Source organism: Amphiura filiformis, chromosome 17 (assembly GCF_039555335.1).
Source record: "Amphiura filiformis chromosome 17, Afil_fr2py, whole genome shotgun sequence".
In the NCBI taxonomy this organism is placed as follows: domain Eukaryota; kingdom Metazoa; phylum Echinodermata; class Ophiuroidea; order Amphilepidida; family Amphiuridae; genus Amphiura; species Amphiura filiformis.
The window spans coordinates 2,638,507-2,660,930 of record NC_092644.1 but is presented as its reverse complement, the minus strand read 5'-3'; the positions used below and the strand labels follow the sequence as shown (position 1 = coordinate 2,660,930).

The following is a 22,424-nucleotide window of genomic DNA, read 5'->3' as shown; positions in this document are numbered from 1 at the left end:
GGCACAGTAGACACTTAGATGCATGTGCTAATCATGGTCAAACCAGTCAATCACATGGAACACTACTCAACATATGGCACATAACTCTGAACAGATGTTCAAAATGCCTAAACTCCCAATGATCTGCATGCTAACTGTAAATAAATAAATAAATGTAGATATTTATATAGCGCTTTATGCCGTAAACAGCCTCAAAGCGCTTTACATTTATTCCGCCGTCATTATAATATGTCGGAACCACGTTTGCAGCCTACAAGTGGCGCAGGGTCCATCAGTACAATGACTGTGACTACCCTTAACAGCTTCCCATTTTCACCTGGGTGGGGTCAGGCAAGCGAGGCAAAGCGCCTTGCCCAAGGGCGCAACACGATGGTGGGACGGGGAATCGAACCCACGCACGTCGAGCAAGCTCGCAGATTACGAGTCCAAGGCCGTAACCACTGAGCCACCGTGCCACACTGTAGGCTTCAACATAAACAGTCCAAGTTTTGAGATATCAAGAGCTACCTCAAGAACCACTGATCCAATACTAGGCTTGTTTGTACTCATTTTCATGCATTTTTCATGCTGATTCCAAGTATGGTTATAAAAATGTACAATTCCAAAATATTTGAATTAATAAAAAAAATTGAAACTTGTCGTCTGCAGTTGACACTTAATTGCATGGATAGAGTTAATATTGAGGTTTACCTTCCATCCTGTGACACTGAATATTTTGCCAGCACTACAAACTGTAATGGTCCTCTCCCACATGTCAGGTAATGTAGCTGAAAGAATAACAGATATCAGTGAGTTACAACCATGGAATTAGGCATTTTTAGGGAATAACATATGGCATTCTTATTTTGAGTGTTTACTGTAGGTGACCAGGGTTGCCAAAAGATTTTAGCCCAAATCGCGGGTCAAATAATCGAAAAGTCACCCAATTTTTCTCTTTACTATTGGTTTCTATGGGGCAGGAAACTGTCGGAAGTCGCAAGAGCCAATGTTGAAAAGTCGCCCATATTTTTTCTTAACCACTGGTTTCTATGGGACAGAAAATTGTCAAAAGTCGCGGGGAAAATCTTCAAAAGTCGCCTAATTGGGCTACGAAATCGCGGGTTTGGTAACCCTGGACCAAGGGTTCATTTCACTAAACTTTATGAAGCTTTAATTGTAAGTCTCAGAGATGCCAGTCAGTTTCACTCAAAAAACCTGAAAAGCGTGTGAATGCAGGCCAAAAAGCCCTAAAACAGGCTGAAAATGAATAAAAACACCGGAATTTGAACTCACAAAAAACCTGATTTCAGGTTTAAACCTGAAAACTGGCATCTCTGAAGTCTTAAAATCAATCGTAACTTACTTTTAATGGACTTTGCGCAACTGCATTTTTACACGGCTCACAAAAATAGCCCCTGAGTGCTTATTAATGTTCACACGCCAGTGATTTTACAATTGGCCAAGGTGTTAATTCAGCTATCAACTAAAGCATTTTGACCAAATACCTCATACTTTTTAATCTAGTGGCATTTTTCAAACTGTATACTTTATTGTGATACACCCTGTATATGCGCATCTCTTTGACCACAATCCTCTATAACCATGCCACATTGGGCTATTCCAGTTGAAATCCTTACACCCCCCATGGAAGACATGACCTTCATCTTCCACACTGGGGGTGGAGATTTCATATGTAGTCACCCATTCAGATACTCCCATTTAAGATCATGTCTTCCACAGGGGGTGTAGGGCTTTCAACTGGAATAGCCCATTGTTTCCACTCTGGCTTTACCCCCTTGGACTGACCAGATTCCCCCAGGGGGATGAGACTGCATAGGGTTAAATGTCGGGACCAAGGTCACAATTTGAGAAGAGATGAGGTCCCACCAACGGCCATTTGCGGAAGTAAAAAGTCACGTCTATGACACGTACCATAGGAAGATGATTAATATCCTGCATATTTAATGCCTCATCAGTTACTTGGTATAACTGATTTACTATAGAATAGTTCTTATACGATGTTTTAATATTTTATCATACATGTATTGATAAATTGTGGAGCAAATATTTATTAAATATCTTCCAGGGTCTATGGTAAGACCAATGTGCCTACTAAGCATACCCTTTGTTCTTACCCATTCTGATCTGCTTTTGTCCTTCATACACCATATACTCATAGACTTCATCACTTACACACAGAACATTGTGTTTCTTACATAGATTGGCAATCATCTCAAGCTCCTCCCTATTAAACACCTGTAAGTGGTAAGAATAATATTTTTTTAAATTATTGCAAAGTGTCAAAAATTCCTACAAAATTTATGGTTGTTCAAGACCAATTCGATAATTTCGTGTTTATAGTGGGAGCTGATGTGCGGTACATTGCGGTATAATTTCTATCCGGTCAGAAATTATCCGGATACCTGCTCACTATAAACACTAGCAGTATATTTATGAACGGTACATCGATATCCTTCTCAACCGAAGGATATTGTCGCGAGATATTTGCACTATAAACACACCAGTATAAATTGTGTGTGGTATTACTGGAAGTAGGAGCTTCTTCATGATGCGTAGAATGCGTGCAGGACATTCGGAACGATTCTCACCCCCTAGAGTTATCAAAATAGAAGCTACGTGTTTGCCGCCATGATCATATTGTTGAATGGGCTGTTTATAGCTCGCGCCACAATATTTGCACATTCCCTATGTGACCTCGGGGTCATTGCAAATGTACAATAATGTTAGTTGGTATATAATTTTTGTGGTAACTGTGTCTCACTATAAACAGCAAGGGTATCGGTACATATACAAGGATTATCGTATACGGTATACTCAAAATGCGGTATATTCACTATAAACATGCTGAAAGAGAATCATTATTTTCCCTACAGTCATGTTGAGAGTGCCATTAAATCACCTTTTTACATGTGTACATACGTCCCAATCACCTCATCATAACTTGCAATAAGAGGCGTAACTGGATGCACATACCGATGACTTCACAGGGTACTCTCCAGCTATCAATCCAGTGAACTTTGGACTCATAGAGCCAGGCATATTCGTCTGTATAGTGTACCCACTTATGCCTCATAACTGAAACTTGAGATCAACTCTTGGGAATGTGGGGCATTTTATTCTATTCTATACAAGCATTTATAAGCGCTCTACAAAGAACACAGCACATTCATGATACAAAGGGTGTTGAAAAAAATTTCACATAGAAAAGTGACACTCACCTTGCCCAGTGGGTTGTTTGGATTATTCACAATAATTGCTTTTGTCTTTTCATTGAACATGCCTGCTAGTTCTTCAGGGTCCAACACAAAATCTTTGGTAGAAGTTACATTCTCATTTTTCTAGTAAAAAGCAAAAATAAAAACAAGCAAAAAATTTCAACAAACAACACAAGAATCTATAATACCAATCAGTTATTTGCACAACAACGCCACCTTGCTACCAAAACGAGGTTCTCTCTGCAACACTTGAACAAAATGTGCATTTTTGTTTTTCCCACTTTACTAGCAACATGCCAGAAGGCTTTTGCAAAGTGTACACAGTGATTAAAGCATGCGTTTGAAAGGCTTAGGCACTTAAAACACAGAATTTGTGGCTCATAGAACCTTGTTTTGAGATGACCCTGCAAAGGGTCAATTGAGTTCATGTGCTAGTATCATTTGAGCATTAAACTCTCCTTGCATACACTAAATTTTAAAAATCTGAAACCAAACTATTCTTGTGGAAGTACCTGGAAGGATCTCAATATTTTAAATGCATGTTTTCCTTGGATGGTGACAGAGCCAGATAACAAAGAAGTCTGTCTAAAGGAGGTCTGTAAACACATATAACAGAGGCTGGACTATACTTACCGGTTTTAGTGCTATAAATCTTGGAGTTCCTCCTGCCATCCTGGTCATTGGCTCATAACAGTCAAAGAATGGTTCGATTATTATTACCTACGAATTATAGAAGGGAAAACAAATAATATTCATAAGAGAAAACAGTATAGGCATGAGAACTTTCAATGAAAAACTTGAAGGAAAACCCTGCAAAAGCATGTGAAATTGAGCAAAAACACTCCAAAGCGGACAAAAAACCCCCCCCTGAATTCATGTTTAAATGGTGCGAGAGATTGCGGGTTCGAACCCTGGTGGTGCCTAGTATGCTCTCGTGGAAAATTGAGTTAGCTTGAAATTCCCCTGGACAAGGAACTTACTGCTAATTTGTCTTGTTGTAACTCGTACGAAACTTGGGGAGCTGATCCTGGTTGCAAAGGTTATTTGTGGAATGTCTAGGGTGTGAGCTTGTGAAGCAGCAAAGTCCCCGAGTTGTTGTTTAATGGTTTATGGAATGATGTGGGGCCGTATTGGTCAGCGACAACCTGTAAAGTGTGCTGAGGCTTGTGGATCAACGTCTAGGCATTGTGCCTGTGCGTAGAGCACTATAAATCACTGCGCTTTTTTTAAACCTGAAAATTCTAATGCCTGTAACCAGAGAGTCAAGATTTACAGCTATAGCAACTTGAGAACTATAATGAAATCAAACAAATTAATTTGTTGTATGTGTTAAACTTTTTCTTACAGTTAGAAGTCAACAGTTATTGGTGTTAGGTATTGCTAAATTAAGCAGCAAGAATATTTTCACCAACTCACACAAGATCCAGTATAAAATATCATTAACAATATCTTTCAACTTTTTAAGCTGGAACACAAGGCAGCTCAATCACAAGTTGTACTGCATCTGCATCACTGGTAGCATTTAAACAACTGCTATCAGTGCTTGATCCATGGGATTGATCTGCACCTATCAACTATAAGTATGATGCTGGCATAATAATTATAAAATAAGTTAAAATCACATGTTTTCTTCTTCTCGTGTATGAAATAGGTTAATGAAGGCGTATTACTTGTTGGGATAGAAATTAGACAAAATAATGCACGTGCGCTGATGTTGATGCGTCTAATGCACGAGCCCCGAAGGTGTGATTTTAACTTTTTTATAACAAAATTATCACTAAAAATATTGAAAAATATATCCAAATATAAATGCATCAACCCGCTCCAAAAAATGAATCAATCCGACGTGAACGCGCGCGATGCATGGTTTGGATTTTTCTAACGCTTGCTCTGATTGGTTCTCACTATCTAAGCGTGTATGAAGCGATGTCGACAATGACAGATTGTGTTGCATTGTGGAAAACATGAGCTGTATCAGATATGTTGCCATCCATTGCAAACACACACATACACACCCCTACCCCCCCCCACACACACACCTAATGATTTCATAATTACATTTTAAACACTTTCAAATTTATAGTAAGTGACTACATGTACTTCCATCTTTAAGGTATTTTAAGAAGAAAATAAGAATAGTCAAATTTTTAGAGTTGTTTGAAGATTGTACACAAACGATTACAACATCTTGTGTGACAGCCTGTTTTGGTACACTTGACCTATGACCCAATCTGGAAGTTAGTATTTTCCAAAATTGCTAATTCTTTTGGGTTAATTCACATCTTTTATTTTAACTGTATATTGCAACTTACCTCATCCCCAGGGCTAACAAGACCCATAAATATATAGAATAAAGACCCATAGGCTCCAACAGACACTAATACTTCATTCATAGGGTTGATTTCATGGCTCATATGCTTGCTGTATAAGGCTGCTATGGCATTCACTAATCTAGGATGACCCTAAAATATAAGACGTGGGGAAAAGAAGAAAAAGGAAAAACAAAAATATTAACATTTTGTATCATGAGTAAGTGACATTTGTGACTTGTTACAGCAAAAGATATCTTAAGTAGGCCAGACTATTTCAGAGATATTGGTGATTAAAATGTGCTAAATATAAAGAAAGTAGTAAGAAAAGTTGCTTCTTTTTTCTTCATATCTTCACAATGGAAACAACTATGGAAACCAAGGTGGTATCATTTTAAAGCTTACTTTATTGTCTGCCAAAATAACTTATCTTCACTTCCAAAAATATTACCTGTAAGGTACTTTTCGTTGTAAGTTACCACATCCGACAAATATTATTCCCCTGCATGCGCAGATAGGTTGTCATATGCAGGCCCGTACGCAGGGGGGTGCGACGAACCCCCCCCCCCCCCAATATGGAAAAGTATACAAAAGGTCCCAAAATTTCAGAATTTGCGAGCGTAGCGAGTCAAAAAATCAGGTGTTTTACACTTTTTTTGGATCAAAAAGGTCCAAATTTTGTCCACTTTTCACAAAATTGTCCCCCCCCCTTGGAAAAAGGTCCACTTTTTCAAATTCAGCACTCCCAAATGAAATCCTGCGTACGGGCCTGGTCATATGATTTTGAAACAAAAGGGAACTCTGTAAATAAGTATAATATGTGACACGATCTGGTCCACGGGGGCCAAAGGTGGCAAATTTGAAACTGAGATAAAGGTAAAAATAAGGAGTAAAAAACAATAAAATACATAAGAAAATACACGTCACAAAACCGCATATCTTTGTATGCTAGACCTTGGGTGTTTTCAGTATATGATAACTCAATTTTCAAAAATGCCTCCTTTGGCCCCCATGGAGCAGATCATGTCACATTATGTACTTCAGAGTCGCTAATTTTGAAACACGAAATAGATGTTTAAAGTAACACTTACAAATCCCCTTGTATACTGGTGAGTCAGAGGATTAGAACTCTGTAAGACATCACTTAGACCTTTCACTACATGTTCCGGTGCTGCAAAATCTGGAAAACCCTGTGAAAAAAATCAATTATTCATGTTTAAATTTCTTTTTACTGCTCTTTACCATTTATTTTGACTGTGTTTTATGTGTGTCCTTTTGATGCTTCTATTTTAGCACAGATACATATTTCATTATTGACAAATTTGGTCTGATTGGATCAGATTGTGTCACATATAATCTACACAACCAGAACAGGGTTGCCAAGCCTTGCAATTTGGTAGCCCAATTGGGCGACTTTTGAAGATTTTCTCAGAGACTTTAGCAAATCTCTTGTCCCATAGAAACCAATGGTTAAGACTTTTCAACATTGGCTCCTGCAACTTTCCAAAGTTTGCCGTCCCATAGAAAAGAGAAGAATTGGGCGATTTTTCAATTATTTGACCCGCGATTTGGGTTGAAACTTTTGGAAACACTGGTCCAAAACTGGTTGTGATATTATTGCACTACTTTATTATGCGTAGTCTTTGTACTACTTTATTGCATGGCGGTGCTATGGCACTTCCAAGCCACTTCTCACAGCTTCGAGATGCTGCCTTTCCCAGTTACAAATAAATACATAAAATAACAATCTATGATTCTTATGTAGCTTATTTTAATTATGGTGGCAGCGGTGGGATTTTTTGCAACCCTATCACCATTCAGTCATTCTGTGGAATGCTATGTTGATCATCAATCAGTTTATCAGGTCATCACCTTGGACCCACAATCTCAAAATGATGATAAGATTTATTTTGGAATCCAATTCTGCTCTTTACATTGGCTAAAATTAAATTTTTTAATATCTAAATAGTAACATTTTCAAATATTTAAATTTTTAAATTTAAATCCCCCCTCCCCATTCTTGCCCCTTCCAATTTTGTTGTTGTTGCTAATTTGGACCTCATTGGAAATAAGCCTGAAATATGGCTTTCATAAGTTATCCAGGTTTTTACCACTGCTTTAAAATGCCCTTTTAAATGAAGCTTTAGAATTGTATCCATTTGATTTGATTTATTTTGTCACCTTTATATATTGTATGTTTTGATAAAATTTGAATAAAATAATAACTTATTAATTTACCTGTCCTAAATTGATGGCCTTAGTGTCTGATGCCAATTTGGTGAATTCCACCCTATAATAAACAGAACAAAAATAAAACGTCAATCGATATATCTATTTTGAGTACAAACACAATTGCAATTTTGACCAATGAACCATAATTAATGTCATATCACAACAAAACTAGCATGCACTACAAAAGATGTGTGATCATGGATTCATAATGCTGTCTGTTTTCCCTGTGTTGTATCAGGAGGGTGAAAGTGCATAGGAACAATGCCGGAAACTACGTCACTCTATTGTTCGACTTAAACTACATCATTTTTAACGCATGCGTGTTCGTTAATACAGCTTTAGTCTCCTCCACCTTCTCAACATGGTACGTGGAATGTCTGGAATCACACTGACGGCGGAGGAGAATACTAGCGCCCAGAGGCTATTTGCGTTGGGCGCTATATTAAATCTCTCATTATTATTATTATTATTATTATTAGCTGGTCAGACAGTTTAATTTTATCAAGCATATAATACCTAAACAATCACCGTCATTTGATCGATTTACTACAGAATATAATTGATTATTCAAAATATAATTTTAATATTGTAAACATGTTAACTTATATATTTGTGTACTAAAGTATAAGGACACGTGAATAAAATCATGTCAAAGACAAAATGGCCGCTAATCCGCCTATTGTCTAGACTTAAACTACATCTTCCGGTTTGTTACGTAATACTAGGATGCCCATCCCTTTGTATCGATCCCTGGTTGTATTGGAAGCACAATTTGAGGTATATGATGGCAGTGATTCCCAGCCTATAATATACGGTAATAAACTAATACAGCCATTTTGATAAACATAAAAATTAAATTAAAAACAAAACAAATTAAAGCTGTGCGGCTCTGTCATGCCTTCTCCGCTCGCCTCACATCCCATCAGCATGGATCTCATGGGTGTTTGACAAAGACTACGCACATATGCATCAAGAGTAGACATTTGTTAAACTGTATGAACCCAGTATGTTGTTTTTGTAAAAAAAGACAAGCAATAGCAGGTCAACCACATAATTCAATATTCAAAAAATCCATTTTGATTTCAAAATTATCTGTTCATCATGTAGCAGATGGTGTAATTGCTATAGCCCTGCCTGCCCATGGACATATAATTATAGAATGTATAGTTTTGAATACTGACCACACACTAGGGCCCATGCCACTTATTCTCTCTGCTGGTTTTATGTCTGCCATATTGTTCTGAAAAACATAAGCAACAAAATGTGTGTTTTCATTACTGATTTGAAGACTGTGAAAATGGTGAAAAATCAAAAAGCAAGAGCATTATAAAAGGGCAAATCATCATTACCAGATGCATACATGTATGCATTCAACAAGACCAAAGTGAGATGAATTGGACAACAAAAATGACACAAGACTTACTATTCCTCAAGGTTTCAGTTCGACATGTGCGATGATCAGTCTAGAATAAAAGTGTAGCCCTTTTCCTACCACTAATCAAGAGGGGTTTCAATCTACATGTAGCTAACTGTATCATCAGCACTGAGCAATAAAGCACAATATAATATGCAACAGCTTGCGTGTTCTCTAAACCAATGTATGTGATTTTTTAAAATACTTTTTTAATTTAGTTTTTATTTTCAAGGGCAAAAAAGCCTGATATGAAACAGATGTCACTCTCAGAACACAGGAAAGGGATATTAAACAGGTGACAGAGAATGAACTCACACAAAACCAAGAATACGGTACATGGAATTTACTACATATATATACCGCATTGTTTGTATTAAACCCCCCAGGTGTGTTGCATTTTTCCAAATAGGGATGTCTAAATATTCAGTGAAAAATGCTTCAAAATTGGTGGCAAACTTCGGAAAAATCACTAACTTCCGGGTTCAAATTCAAGATGGCGGTACACATGGAACCGTGCTGAACATTATATTTTTGTGGCAAACAGAAATTACATCCGTAATTTAGTGCATCATCAAACAAGAATGAACTGGATGGAAGTTTGAGTCATAACAGGTTTTGCAATGTCCATGCATAGCGATCATCACGATCAACACGATACGGCATAGCAATTTTTGTCCCTTTTTCATTGAAAGGGGCTGTGCAATAATTATGAGCCCTGGGGAAGGGTAAAATTGGGGGGCAAGACATTTTTGGCAAGACGAAGGGGGGGCAAGCAATTTTTGGCAAGCCGAGGGGGGGCAAGCAATTTTGGCACGCATTCATGGGGCGCCTTTTAGATCAAACGCGCTAAAAGGCTTAGGAAAGCGGTGCGGAATGTGCAAGGGGGGGGCAAAGAATTTTGGCGATCCAAGAGGGCGGGCTGAGAGGGGGGGCAAGCGATTTTTGGCGAGCCGTTTGGAAATTATACCCCCCGGGGAACTCATAATTATTGCACAGCCCCTAATTAGAAGGGGAGCATTTAATCGGTATTTAAAATCTATGATTTAATACACCCAATATGGTATGCAATTGTAGGACATAAAACATACTGAAAGAAAGTGCAGACATTCAAGTGTGTGAGAGTGAAATTAGATGGCCATGCATTATGAGTTGGGACAGTAAATAGGTGGAGATGGTACAATGCGTGCAACATTTTGGGGGTACATTTAAAAACAATTGTTAGTTAATATGCGAAATGTGCATTGTTAAATTTTGTGTCAAATTAAAGCTTATGATATGAAACCAATACAAAAACCATATTCCATGTCAACTCCAGGGATGTGCAATTTCTTTCTTTTTCTGTGTGGTGGTATAGATATTGATGAAAAAGTAAATTCCTGAAAATTTGAGCTTCATACTCCATTTCGTTTTCCTGTGGCATCAATTTGAAATTTAGGGGGGTCAGCGTAAAAAATGTGTCGCAACGCGAAAGACGATGTTTGGAGGTCCATAAATGTATAAAGGGAACCCCCTACAACTTTGAAAAGTATGTATCCTGGGGTACTTTTTAGCTGAGATATTACCCATGCAAAACCCCAATTGTACATTTTTTGTACATTTTGACCCCCCTGAAAACCAATGTCAGACATTTTGCCCCACCATCAACTTCAGGTATGTTGAAAATATGTTCTTGGACAACATTTCTGAGAGATAGTGGCTTGGGGTCTTGATGACTCAGCTCAAACTCTGTCCTTACTTTGGTTGATCAGGTGAAGCAACCTTTTTACAAAAGAATGCAACTTTTCTAGCTAGGACTTTAGATGCCTTACTAACATTCCAAAATATAAAAACACTCAGGTGCTTTCTAAACATTTAACACCAGGCATGTAACACATGACAGACTGAGTCAGAAACAAGACAAACAACTGACTCACTGTAAGTTACTCATTAGCTCATAATTGAGTCACAAACAACTGACTCACTGTAAGTTACTCATTAGCTCATAATTGAGTCACAAACAACTGACTCACTGTAAGTTACTCATTAGCTCATAATTGAGTCACAAACAAGACAAACAACTGACTCACTGTAAGTTACTCATTAGCTCATAATTGAGTCAGAAACAAGACAAACAACTGACCCACTGTAAGTTACTCAGTAGCTCATAATTGAGTCACAAACAACTGACTCACTGTAAGTTACTCATTAGCTCATAATTGAGTCAGAAACAAGACAAACAACTGACCCACTGTAAGTTACTCATTAGCTCATAATTGAGTCACAAACAAACGACTCACTGTAAGTTACTCATTAACTCATAATTGAGTCACAAACAAGACAAACAACAAATGACTCACTGTGGTGCTTGATAAGTGTTGTATATTGTTGGCATTAATACACGCTTGGCAAGAAGATGAAGATGGACAAAGGAGCGCGGCGGCGGCGGTGGCAGTCCGGTTACATCTTGAGTTTGGTACTTTCCTTAAATGATTCACAACAGTGGTCCAACAATTATGATGGGTGAAAAGTGATCTACAGAACATGTTGTAAGTTCTGGTGATAAATAACAACATAAATTGCATCAATGACTGCATATATATGCATATAATGTTTATGTATATTTTCAGTCATCCAGGTATATGCAAAATCTTAAATTGAAAAAAAATTATAATCTATTCATCAACTGAACTTACTATTTTGAACTGACGACAGGTTCACATCCTATCATGGATGTTTCCTCAGGCAATCTCATTTTTCAGCAGCAATGGGTGCGAGAGACATGTATACATGTACATTGTACGGGAAACTAAGCAAACGCTAGCCAAGCACATGCAGGGGTGGAATTTCGTAAAGTGCCACAGGAGTCCAAGTGGATTCTCGCAAGAGAGTTTTGCGAGAGTCCATGGATTCCCGTAAATGGATTCTCGTTGTACAATCTTGCGGGAGTCCAAAAGGTATTATATGTAGGCCTACATAAAATGCATTCAAACAAACAAACTAACAAATAAACTAACAAAGTTAAGTTTTTAATATATGTGTCATCATACTCTCACTGTGTCATTGCATCTTTGGCGACTTTTCCTTTATATTTTGCAGGCTTTGAGTTTTAAGGCGTGTTGAACTTAAACGTAAGTTCGCTGAGTCATTTCCAGCGCGAGTCCACATGGACTCTCGCAATAGGACTTTTACGGGAGTCTCTGCGAGAGTCGACTCCTGAAATTCCACCCCTGCACATGTACCAGCAGAAGAGTGAGCACATCTGGTTGTAGAGACTCTCTGCTGTGTGAATTCGCATCTCAACAGTACCAACCACACCTGTCAAAATGGTTTCGATAAATCCTATAAACACATCAGAAGGATGGTCCACAATACATACATGATTCACACTGCATGAATACATGTAGGGGATTAAAAAGCTGTGAAGTGTTCCAATGTGCTTCTTTTGTCCAATTTGCCATCAAAATTTAGAAGCAAAACCATGTCAGTAACTGTATTTTGTTCTGGGACTGAATATTCAGACTAAGAATCACAGTGGTTTGAAAGCGGGAGGAGCCATCTCTAGACAGAGGAGGTGGTCTGCGCCACAACTTAGCGGGGGCCTACAGTTCTACTATTTAAGAAGATTCCTTGATGACTCAGTTCCTTTACCCCGTCATAGGTTAATATTATAAATATATTTAACCAATCGCCACCAAAAAAACAGACAGCCTGAGGAAACATCCAGGATAGGATGTGAAACTGTCGCTAGTTCAAAGTAAAGTCCAGTTGAAAAGATTATAATTTTCAATTTGATATCAACAGTACAAGTTAATATTTAGTGCATACATGTATGTGGTCTTTTTTGGTTATGGTATGACAAAATATATGGTGGTCGTGCAAGGAGATTGTGTACACAGAGCTTGGATTTTTGTTAATTGTGTTAGGCAAACTATACACTATTAGTAGAATTGATACTGGCAACTTTTACAAAATGCCACAAGGATAACCACTGCCCATGCATGCACCCCAAGTGCTACATGTACATGTATATGCTCACACAATAGCTGGCCGGGCCAGTGAAACCCCTGTGGCTACTGGTTGGTGATCATGTGCTTGGCATGTGAGGGGTCTAAGGTTCAAATCCCAGGGGTTACAGAGTGACTTCTTTGTTCATCTTCTGTCTCTCTTTTTTCTTTTCTTCTTTTATAACTTCAAGTAGCAAAAAGCAGTGTTCAGTGTTAGGGTTAATATACGATTTCGGTCAAATTTGCGTTTAGTTTATTCTTTGCCAAATATTATAAATATTATTAGTAACAACTGTCAGGAAAGTTTGCTGATTATTTTTAAGCCAAACTAATAAGGTAAAATGAAAGAGAACCCACTATCTTAGCCGCTTCTAGTAGTGTTCCATTGAGGAGTTCAATTCAATTTGTGAATTAACTTCTTGATTACTATTGGGTTCTAAATAACAGCTCCCCTGATTACAATTAAGGGGAGTAATTTATTGCTCAAAGCAAAAAGCAATCTGTGGCTGAGTGACACCTCCAGCTCTCCTCAAAACACAAGTCCTGTAACCCTACCTAACTCTATGGGCCAAATATAAAAAAAGAGCTAATTAGCTCTCTACTGCTGCTAACAGCAGCATGCAGTAAATTGATTCAAGTATGTCAGTAAAAAAGTATGCAATTTATGAATGTGCTGATTAGGCAAATGCAAAGTTGGGTGTGTACAGTCCACAATTATAAACAGTGGTGGAGCTACGGGGGCATTTGTCCCCCTAATATTTTCTTGGCCCCCAGTTTGCTCCCCCACTTTTGAGGCCAAACCCCCCAAATCACGTAAATTTCCACTTTTTTGCGGCAATTTTGCCCCCCCTGAAATTCACTTTGCTCCCCCAAATGCCCCCAAACAAAATTCCTGGCGCCGCCACTGATTATAAATCAATCTAGTTATCACTGACCACCCCATCCTTACTTAGAGTGAAATAATTAATATTGTCAAAAGATTTTTCTTGGTCCAAACACATCAATCAAGTTACTGCTGATGCAAGCAAGATCTTGCAATGCTGCTTGGAAAGAGAAAACTTCTAGGTGCTATGCTGTGATAAAAGACCAAAGCCATTGCCTTAGAAGATAACAGTTTATCCCAAACTTGATGAATACCCCCGGGGGTGTCACTCCCATTGTGGCCTGTACACCATCCGCGATAATCAACTTTTGAAAAGCACCCTAAACAAGGATTTAACCTTGGCTATAACGACACCCTGAACAGGGATTTCATTCCTAACATCAAATTTCATAACCTAAATTTCATTTCCGCGTATTTAGCAATTGCAATTTTGCTACCCTTTTTCCAATTTTTCATGTTTTTGACACCCAAAGCGCGATCTGCAGCGTATCGCGTCTACCTACTAAAACGACCCTTTTACGTGTTTTTCATTATCGCGGATGGTGTACAGGCCACAATGGGAGTGACCCCGGTGAATACCGTACCAGTGCAGTATGGAACTAGACTTCGATCCACAAACATTAGACTAAGAGCACACAGGTGAAAGGTTCAGCGCAGAGCGGCACGCTTTGTTTGCAATGCCTACAAGTGCGAAACCAGTGTTATCCATCAACCTGATGCTCCTCCATCAACTTATGAATTGGTGAATTATAGGGGGGGCAAAGATTTTTTGGCAGGCCAGAAGGGGGGGGGGGCAAGCATTTTTTGGCAGGTCAAAAGGGGGGGTCAAGCAATTTTTGGCACAGATATTTTGGGTACCGTTTCTATGTTACGCCCTAAAAAGGCGTAGGAAAACGTTAGGAACACATTCATATATGCAAAATTTCCTGCTCACTGCGCTCGCATTATATGATAAGACAGTTTAAGGTTTTAAATTCGGGTTCCCCAAAATCTTGCATGTGTAAGGGGGGGCAAAGATTTTTTGGCACGTCAAAAGGGGGGGCAAAGGTTTTTTTGCACGTCGAAAGGGGGGGGGCAAAGATTTTTGGCATGGCCAAAGGGGAGACAAGCGTTTTTGGCAGACCATTTTGAGAATTCACCCCCAGGGTACACATAATTATTGCACCACCCTTAAACATTCATATCTTTTCTCAGAAGTGTCGTAGGGTAGTGATTGAAGTGTCAAAATACGCAAGACAATCCCTCGCATGCGATTATTTAGCAAATGTACAAAATTAGTTGCTAGATTTTATAGTGGTTAAATTTTCTAACCATAAAGAAACTTTTTTTGCGTAGTTTATCACCAATGATGTTGTTGTAGTTCATATGGATGGTTTTATTAGCAAGAGCATATTTCTATAATCTCTGTAACTTCTCCATTTTGATTTTCTGGCAGCACTATACATACAGACTAAGGCTGTGACCTATCGGGTAATAGCGTATTCGGGTACCGAGGTAAATTTCAGGCGGGTAACGGTACCCGTATCAATTTTTTTTTTTTTTTTAAAGTTATTTATTTTTTCGACTTTGTAGTGTCCCTGGACCTAGAGCTAAGCGCTAGGATCATTCATGGTTGACTTATTAAAAAAAAAAAATGTAGGCCTATGTGTTTTGAATAAATTTGTACTCATGTCATACTCTATGAATGATTTCAAAATGGATACAAATTTTTATTTTTTTTGAATAAGTCAACAACGAACGATCCTAGCATTTAGCTCTAGGTCCAAGGACACTACAAAGCCGAAAAAATAAATAACTTAAAAAAAAAAAAAAAAAAAAAAATGTTTTTTTAATTTTAAATTCGGGTAATCCGTAAATGGAATTTGTATCCGGGTAGGGAAAAAACGGGCGGGTACCCAAATATCCGGGCTTGAGTCACTGCCTTAATACAGACGATCCCTCTTTCTCATTGTCTCTTTAAATAGGGACTGTAATCCATGGCAGATGTCTCTTGCCACATTTAAGCTTTGAGGGGACATGCTCGTCCATAGGGGTGTCAGATAAGCCTACGACTACGTGTCGCTTTCGAAAACAGCGAATCATGCGCATGCTCAGCATGCAAATACGATGGCGATTTAGTAACCTGATCATGCATGTAATTCAGTTTTCTGCAAAAGCGATTGAGTATATAAATTATGCATCTTTAGAAATGACCAACATGTTTTCAAGTGGGTTTAGCGACCTGACATACATTAATGCACATATTTTGGGGGAGGGCTTTTGGGGCGCCAGCCCCCCGGGTAAAAGCAGGGGGCGGCCAAAAAACGAAGGGGCGGCAGAAGACAAAGGGGCAGCAACCGAAGAGGCGGCGGAAGAAGAAGGGGAGGCAAAAAGAATTAGTAAAGAAAAAAGGGCGGAAAAATTTGAAAAACTAGTATAAAAATTTTTGAAAAAATAGTACTATACCGGTACATCAAAATGTGTTGCTTTTAGTAGGGATAACCATCAAAATTTCATGTTAACCCTATTGCTACAAAAGATTGTTTTCTGAGTAGAACTAATCAACAGAAGTATTTTGGTGGTTAAATGGTCAAAATCGGTCAAAAACTTTTCGAATTATGTATTATCAAAGTTTCCCATTCTGACCGGTCATTGGAACGAAATAAAATGACAAGGTCCAAAAATAGCAGTTGGGAGCATAAGCATATATTTACCTTTATATATTTCTTTATTTTAACATATTTGCAAACATGAAACAAGCATATTGTGAAAGTATCAAAGGGGTTTCTTATGAAATGGCACTTAACTAGTCACTGGCATAACTTATTTTTTCAAACCAAGGCATTGAAATCATGCATTTAGAGGACATTTGCCAAAAATCATCCAAGATAGCCGATATGGCACAAAATCAAAATTGCACTAAGTAGGTGAACTTTTTTTCACAACCAAAATTTCAATGTTATTGGGTTTAATATGACCAATTAGTAGGTGTATGTAAACAAAATCTTAAGTTTTGAAGGTCATTGACTCATTCACAACAATAGAGATTTATATCCTCATCATGCTCATGTACGTGTATTCCTGTAGTATTCCTCATTCAAACCAAAGTAGCACTCAATACATTATGAGTATCTTTGTTCAAACCAATTCAATGCTTGACCTCGGAGTTACCTGCATGACTATCGCGGGCTATTTTGAAACAGTTATGGTTGCACATTCAGGTACTTCTTTTGAAAGTCCTAAACAAGGTATAGCCAGCAGCAAGTTGTAGATGTTATAGGCCTAAATATAAGAAAACGTTTAGGGTTAAGATCAGGTGAACAATACATCGAATGAGCACGAAACTTCACATTTATGTTCAGAAAGGTGTCTTCTTAACATGATTTGAGGAATATAAAAATTCCAAAGTGAAGCTGGTGATTTAATTTGTAACTCGAGATCTACTTGTTCAATTTTTTAACCTTTTTACAGAGGGTATGATAGAGGTATTACTGGCAACTCTGCCAAATTACAGCTCAGTAGGCCACGTTTTTCACCTGATCTTACTGATTTGAATATTTTGTGCCATTCTTGAGCAGTGCTAAACTCAGCCACTGGCAATTAAGCGCACTGTGGCGATGGACCAATTTTGACTCGCACTTACAGAAAAACAAAATAAGTTATGTTGCTGTAATTTGCAAGATAGTTACAAAATATAATTGGCAGTAACTTCCCCAAATTTTACAGAAAAATATTGAAAAATAAAAGAATGAGATCAATTTAGAAATGTATGTGCAAGCAGTGCACAGTTGAGCTCCCTGCATGTCTATGGGAGTGTTCTAATCAAGTTGATGGTTCATTGGTCATCCCTACTTTTAGGGCGCCAGAGCTTATAATCCTTTTTTTTTGCTCTTCACTTTTTAAAAAAACAGAAAAAAAAATTGGGTCAACCTTTTCGGGCTGTTGAGGAAGGGGCGGCAAAATTGAATTTTCTTCAGCCCCCCGGGTAGGAGTGGCCACGATACATGCTTTCAACTTTTTCAATGTAACTGCCTCTGGCCCTAGTACATAAGTAAAAACGAATATGGTCATTTTCACTGTAAAGGGTGCAACTTTGGATTTTTAACATTTTGATCCGTAGTGTTCTAATAAAGCCACAGAATTCCATGATTTTTGGCCACATAAGTCATCTAGTTAGCAGCTACCTTGGGTAGCATAATCATCCTCGGGAGTTACTGCGTTCAGTTTTAGCAGGCTTAAATGTACTTATATTGCCATTTTGAAAAACTATAAAAAACAGTAACATTTTTGTAAAACGGGAACCCTGTGTTTTCTTCAGTTAGTTCATGGATAATTTTTCTTATCCTGAAAGTACGGTCATATGTTCAGTAAACACTGCCACATTAGATTTAATTGTGAACAGCCCTGTATTTTTGAGAACCGGACTTCGAGATTTGTTGTTTCGGAGGCTTCATTTTCCGTTAACAATTGTTAACAAACTTTGTGGGTATAGCTTTGGTTCATAATTCTTGGTTATTTCTTCACTTCTTCTTGATTCATAACAGTTGATATCTTAACTTGAAATGGGTAACAAAAATTAGTCGATTTATAAAATCTTGACTTCAAAGAGCCGATTTTCTGTTAACTTTTTTGAAGCCTCCGAAACAAACTGTTCAGCAAGCTTGGGCAAATATAAATAAAAGAGCTCATCCAATCTATTTATCAAAATGTAGCAAAGTACAAATGTAGATCCTCAAGTCACTTGTTTTTAAATCGTGGAGATATATATCACCGTTTGAAAATGGGACCCAATACAAACTTTCCGTTAACAATTGAAGCCTCCAAAACAAATGAAGCCTCCGAAACAACAATAAGGTTAATTATCATCTATGCATATCTAAATTGGTGTGTTTCATACTGATCTGCATTGTAATTGTTACTTGATACATGTATGTGCAGAATGTCATAAATTTAAAAAAAAATTGATATTATGGTTAATGTTTGAAAAATATACTGATATCCCAAAAAGCCTGTTTGGAGGCTTCACATGCAAGTTATCACCATACATGTACTTAAAACAAATGGGTGAAAAAATTAACATGTGATAAATCTACCATATCTGCCACATAGAATCATTGATTCAATACACACAAGAAAATAACAGCTTGGATGATCCCAACAGTGTTGTTTTCAAAAAAACTACTTCTGCAATGTTTAACCATTGTTAACATGAAGCCTCCGAAACAAACAAAAAATGACTTGCTGTGATAATTTAATTTTTGTCACAACTGAAATTCAATACTTCTAGAAGCAAAGCATGAAAATTGGTAATTGTGATATTTTTTACCTATTTTTTCATGTCAACTTGTAGTAGTTAGCCAAATATTTTACTTTTATGATCACCTGTGTTGTTTACTGAAGCCTCCGAAACACAAATCGCTTGAATTGCCAATTCTAAAAAATAACTCCAATTTCTGTGAAACTTGGCTGGGAGGTTCCTTTCATCAAGTAGTATTTGTACATGAAGTATAGACATTCAAATTATTTTAGGAACCCAATTAAAACTTACAAAATATGTTTAAGGTTTGGAAATTTCCATTGCAAATGACACGTCTTGATGTTACAAATTTTCAAAACTGCAATTACAAACATAGCAAAACATGGTATAAAATTTAACTTATATCTGTTGACTTATACACGTGTCACTTGTATGACCCACCCCATGACCCCCGGGGGTGGTGAGTCACTTTACAAAGGTGCGTCGGATTTAACTACATGTATACCATGACCCACATGTGCGTCTAAACAATGACGGACATTTGCTGACAATGACTGAGCCCCTCGTCAAAATTGTGACGCACATGTTAAGGATTATGACTGTCCTCATGATGCAAATTTGACTCACCATTTAGGTATTTTGACTGACACTGATGCACCTAGCCATTGGCGCACCTAGGTAAAGTGACTGACACTGGCGCACCCCTCGGGGTATGTTGTGGCCTTTACATATTGAGTAAATGACCGTACCCTGCGTCACTAATTGGTTGGTAAATGACCCAACCATGACGCACATCCCCCGGGGGTCCTAGGGTGGGTCATACAAGTGACATGTGTATTACTTTGGAATGGGATTTCACATGTATTCCAACTTTCATGTCATAATTTTCTGAGCTAATGTAAAATACATTTTTTCTTAGATTTTAACCAAAATGTTATGGAAATGTCAATTTTTTTATCAGAAATCAAACATTATTTTACTGGAATTTAAGTTGCTTCTATGCATAATTTCAGTAAACAGAAACATATTTAAGTGGTTTGAAATTTTGACCCTAAAAATCAAAAGTTACACCCTTTAGGCCTACTGTGATTGTGAAAATGACCATATACTATGGCCAGAGTTCTAGGCTACCTTTGGCCTATAATTTTAACCATGCCCCTCAATCCATAGCAGTCAGGGGTTGTGCAATAATTAGAACGGCCTGCCAAAAATCTTTGCCCCCCCCTCTCGGCCCGCCAAAAAATCTTTGCCCCCCCCCCTTACACATGCCAAATTTTGGGGATCCCAATTTTCAAACCTTAAATGGTCTAGATATATGTTGCAAGCGCAGCGAGCAGGAAAAATTGCATATTAAGCGTTCCGTATCGTAGGGGAAGGTGGGGCATAACAGACCCCCGGGGCAAAACGGAACCACCAGGAAAAATAGGCCTTCGCAATACTGCCGTCTATGCAAATTATATTGAGGAACACAAGTATGGCTACGAGGATTTACAACAAAAATTTTATCTGAAACAATCCACTGACATTCGAGCAAGATCGAGTCAAAAAATTACTACCCGTCTGGTGTAAGATATATACAGATGTTTAATGCGCTGAAATTTTACTTCATTAATATCGGATTCCCAAATAATTGTGTATATTGTAAACACGAAGGTACTAGCCATGAGCTGTATTAAGTGCATGGCTAGGGGGTCTATGCTACAATGTATTAGGCATGCAACCTAATTCTAAAAAAATCGGGTATGGGGCAAAAGCGGAACCCTAGGTGTGGGGCATAACGGAACAGGGTTCCGTTTTGCCCCAGCGTTTGTCCCACAGATGGGTTCGTTTTGCCCCAATTGGACATAACTTGTCTTCACTCAAGGAAATGTAGGCGTTATCTAGGGGCCTACTCGAACATGGTAAACACTTTGCTGAAACATAGACATATAACTAGACCTACAGATAGAATTAATGATTAAAGTTAAGCACTTACTCCACAGAGATGGTAGGCCTACTGAATATTTCTTTCTGATCAAATATTGGTCATACATATTATAGGCCTACTAGGCCTATAAAAAGTTAACCACTCACTCCACAGAGATGGTAGGCCCACTTAATATTGTAACTGAATATAGGCCTACATATAACTAGGCCTAGGGCCTACCGATGGAACAACTGATATAAGTTTACACCCAGGGTGCCGTTTTGCCCCATAGGGGTTCCGTTTTGCCCGATAGTGGGGCAAAAGCGATTTATTTTTTTGAAAATATTTCTTCATTTTTATAAAAAATTGTAAGATTCAAGTTATATTGGTCAATGGTATATTAAAGGTAAATACAAACTTCAACTGAACATATAATTTTTACAGTCATATTACTTATGGTGACGTCACAGAGCATCCTCAAAGTTAAGTGTTCCGTTATGCCCCACCTTCCCCTACTCACTGTTTTCCTAAGTAGCCTACTAAGCCTTATAGGCGTTTTATTTAAAAGGCGCCCCATGAATGTGTGCCAAAAATCGCTTGCCCCCCCACTCTCGGCTGGCCAAAATTGCTTGCCCCCCCTTTTGGCTCGCCAAAAATGTCTTGCTCCGGCCCCCCCCCCCCAATTTTACCCTCCCCCAATTATTCATTTATTGCACAGCCCCTCATTGACAATGATTGACAATTGTACTGAACTCTGAGTCTGAGCTCTGCAACTAGACTCACCACACAGATATTCGAGTCAGCAACTACAAGTAATGATTAAGACGTATATTATGTCACGTTTGTTTTAATAGGTACATAAACTCGAGGAAATCAGAATCAGGAATTGGCATTATAGGCCTACTGATGCTCCCTCCTACCTGCTGCATGCATGTGATGTAATTGTAAATACACAGGTCAACAATGTGTTTTTTCTCTAAATTTTTATGTTAAATTAATCATAGAAGTTTGAGAGAGAGACACCCTTTCAGTAAATTTTACCTTTTTACATAAAAACCAATATAATGCATACTATTGAAGTGCAAGGTATTCTTTTTATTTCTTTTTTAATACATTTTTTAGTTTGTTTTGAGAATCGAATCATAAACCAAGGGTTATGTCTTGTGTACTACGTCGACTGCCCGGCCAAGAGCTTTAGGTAAACCTGTATTATCCGTCAATTTCTCCGAATTATGTTGAACAAAAC

The 22,424-nt window shown here is 38.0% G+C and overlaps 1 protein-coding gene across 3 annotated transcripts in view; it reads right to left on the bottom strand.

Moving 5' to 3' along the window:
• LOC140136797 (kynurenine aminotransferase-like) overlaps nt 1–22,086 on the bottom strand; it is a 36,002-nt gene extending 13,916 nt beyond the window's left edge. The window contains exons 1-10 of one of the 3 annotated variants that reach the window (XM_072158395.1): nt 21,962–22,053; nt 11,507–11,702; nt 8,938–8,996; nt 7,763–7,814; nt 6,616–6,714; nt 5,528–5,677; nt 3,849–3,935; nt 3,219–3,338; nt 2,115–2,235; nt 691–767 (exon numbers count right to left, since the gene is read on the bottom strand). In XM_072158395.1, coding sequence (XP_072014496.1) covers nt 691–767; nt 2,115–2,235; nt 3,219–3,338; nt 3,849–3,935; nt 5,528–5,677; nt 6,616–6,714; nt 7,763–7,814; nt 8,938–8,996; nt 11,507–11,692 — 951 coding nt within the window. In that variant the 5' untranslated portion in view covers nt 11,693–11,702; nt 21,962–22,053. Of the gene's footprint in view, nt 1–690; nt 768–2,114; nt 2,236–3,218; nt 3,339–3,848; nt 3,936–5,527; nt 5,678–6,615; nt 6,715–7,762; nt 7,815–8,937; nt 8,997–9,179; nt 9,230–11,506; nt 11,703–21,961 lie in introns of those variants that run through there. The other 2 variants (XM_072158396.1, XM_072158397.1) reach the window with 2 other exon arrangements.
• Nucleotides 22,087–22,424: the final 338 nt, after the last annotated feature.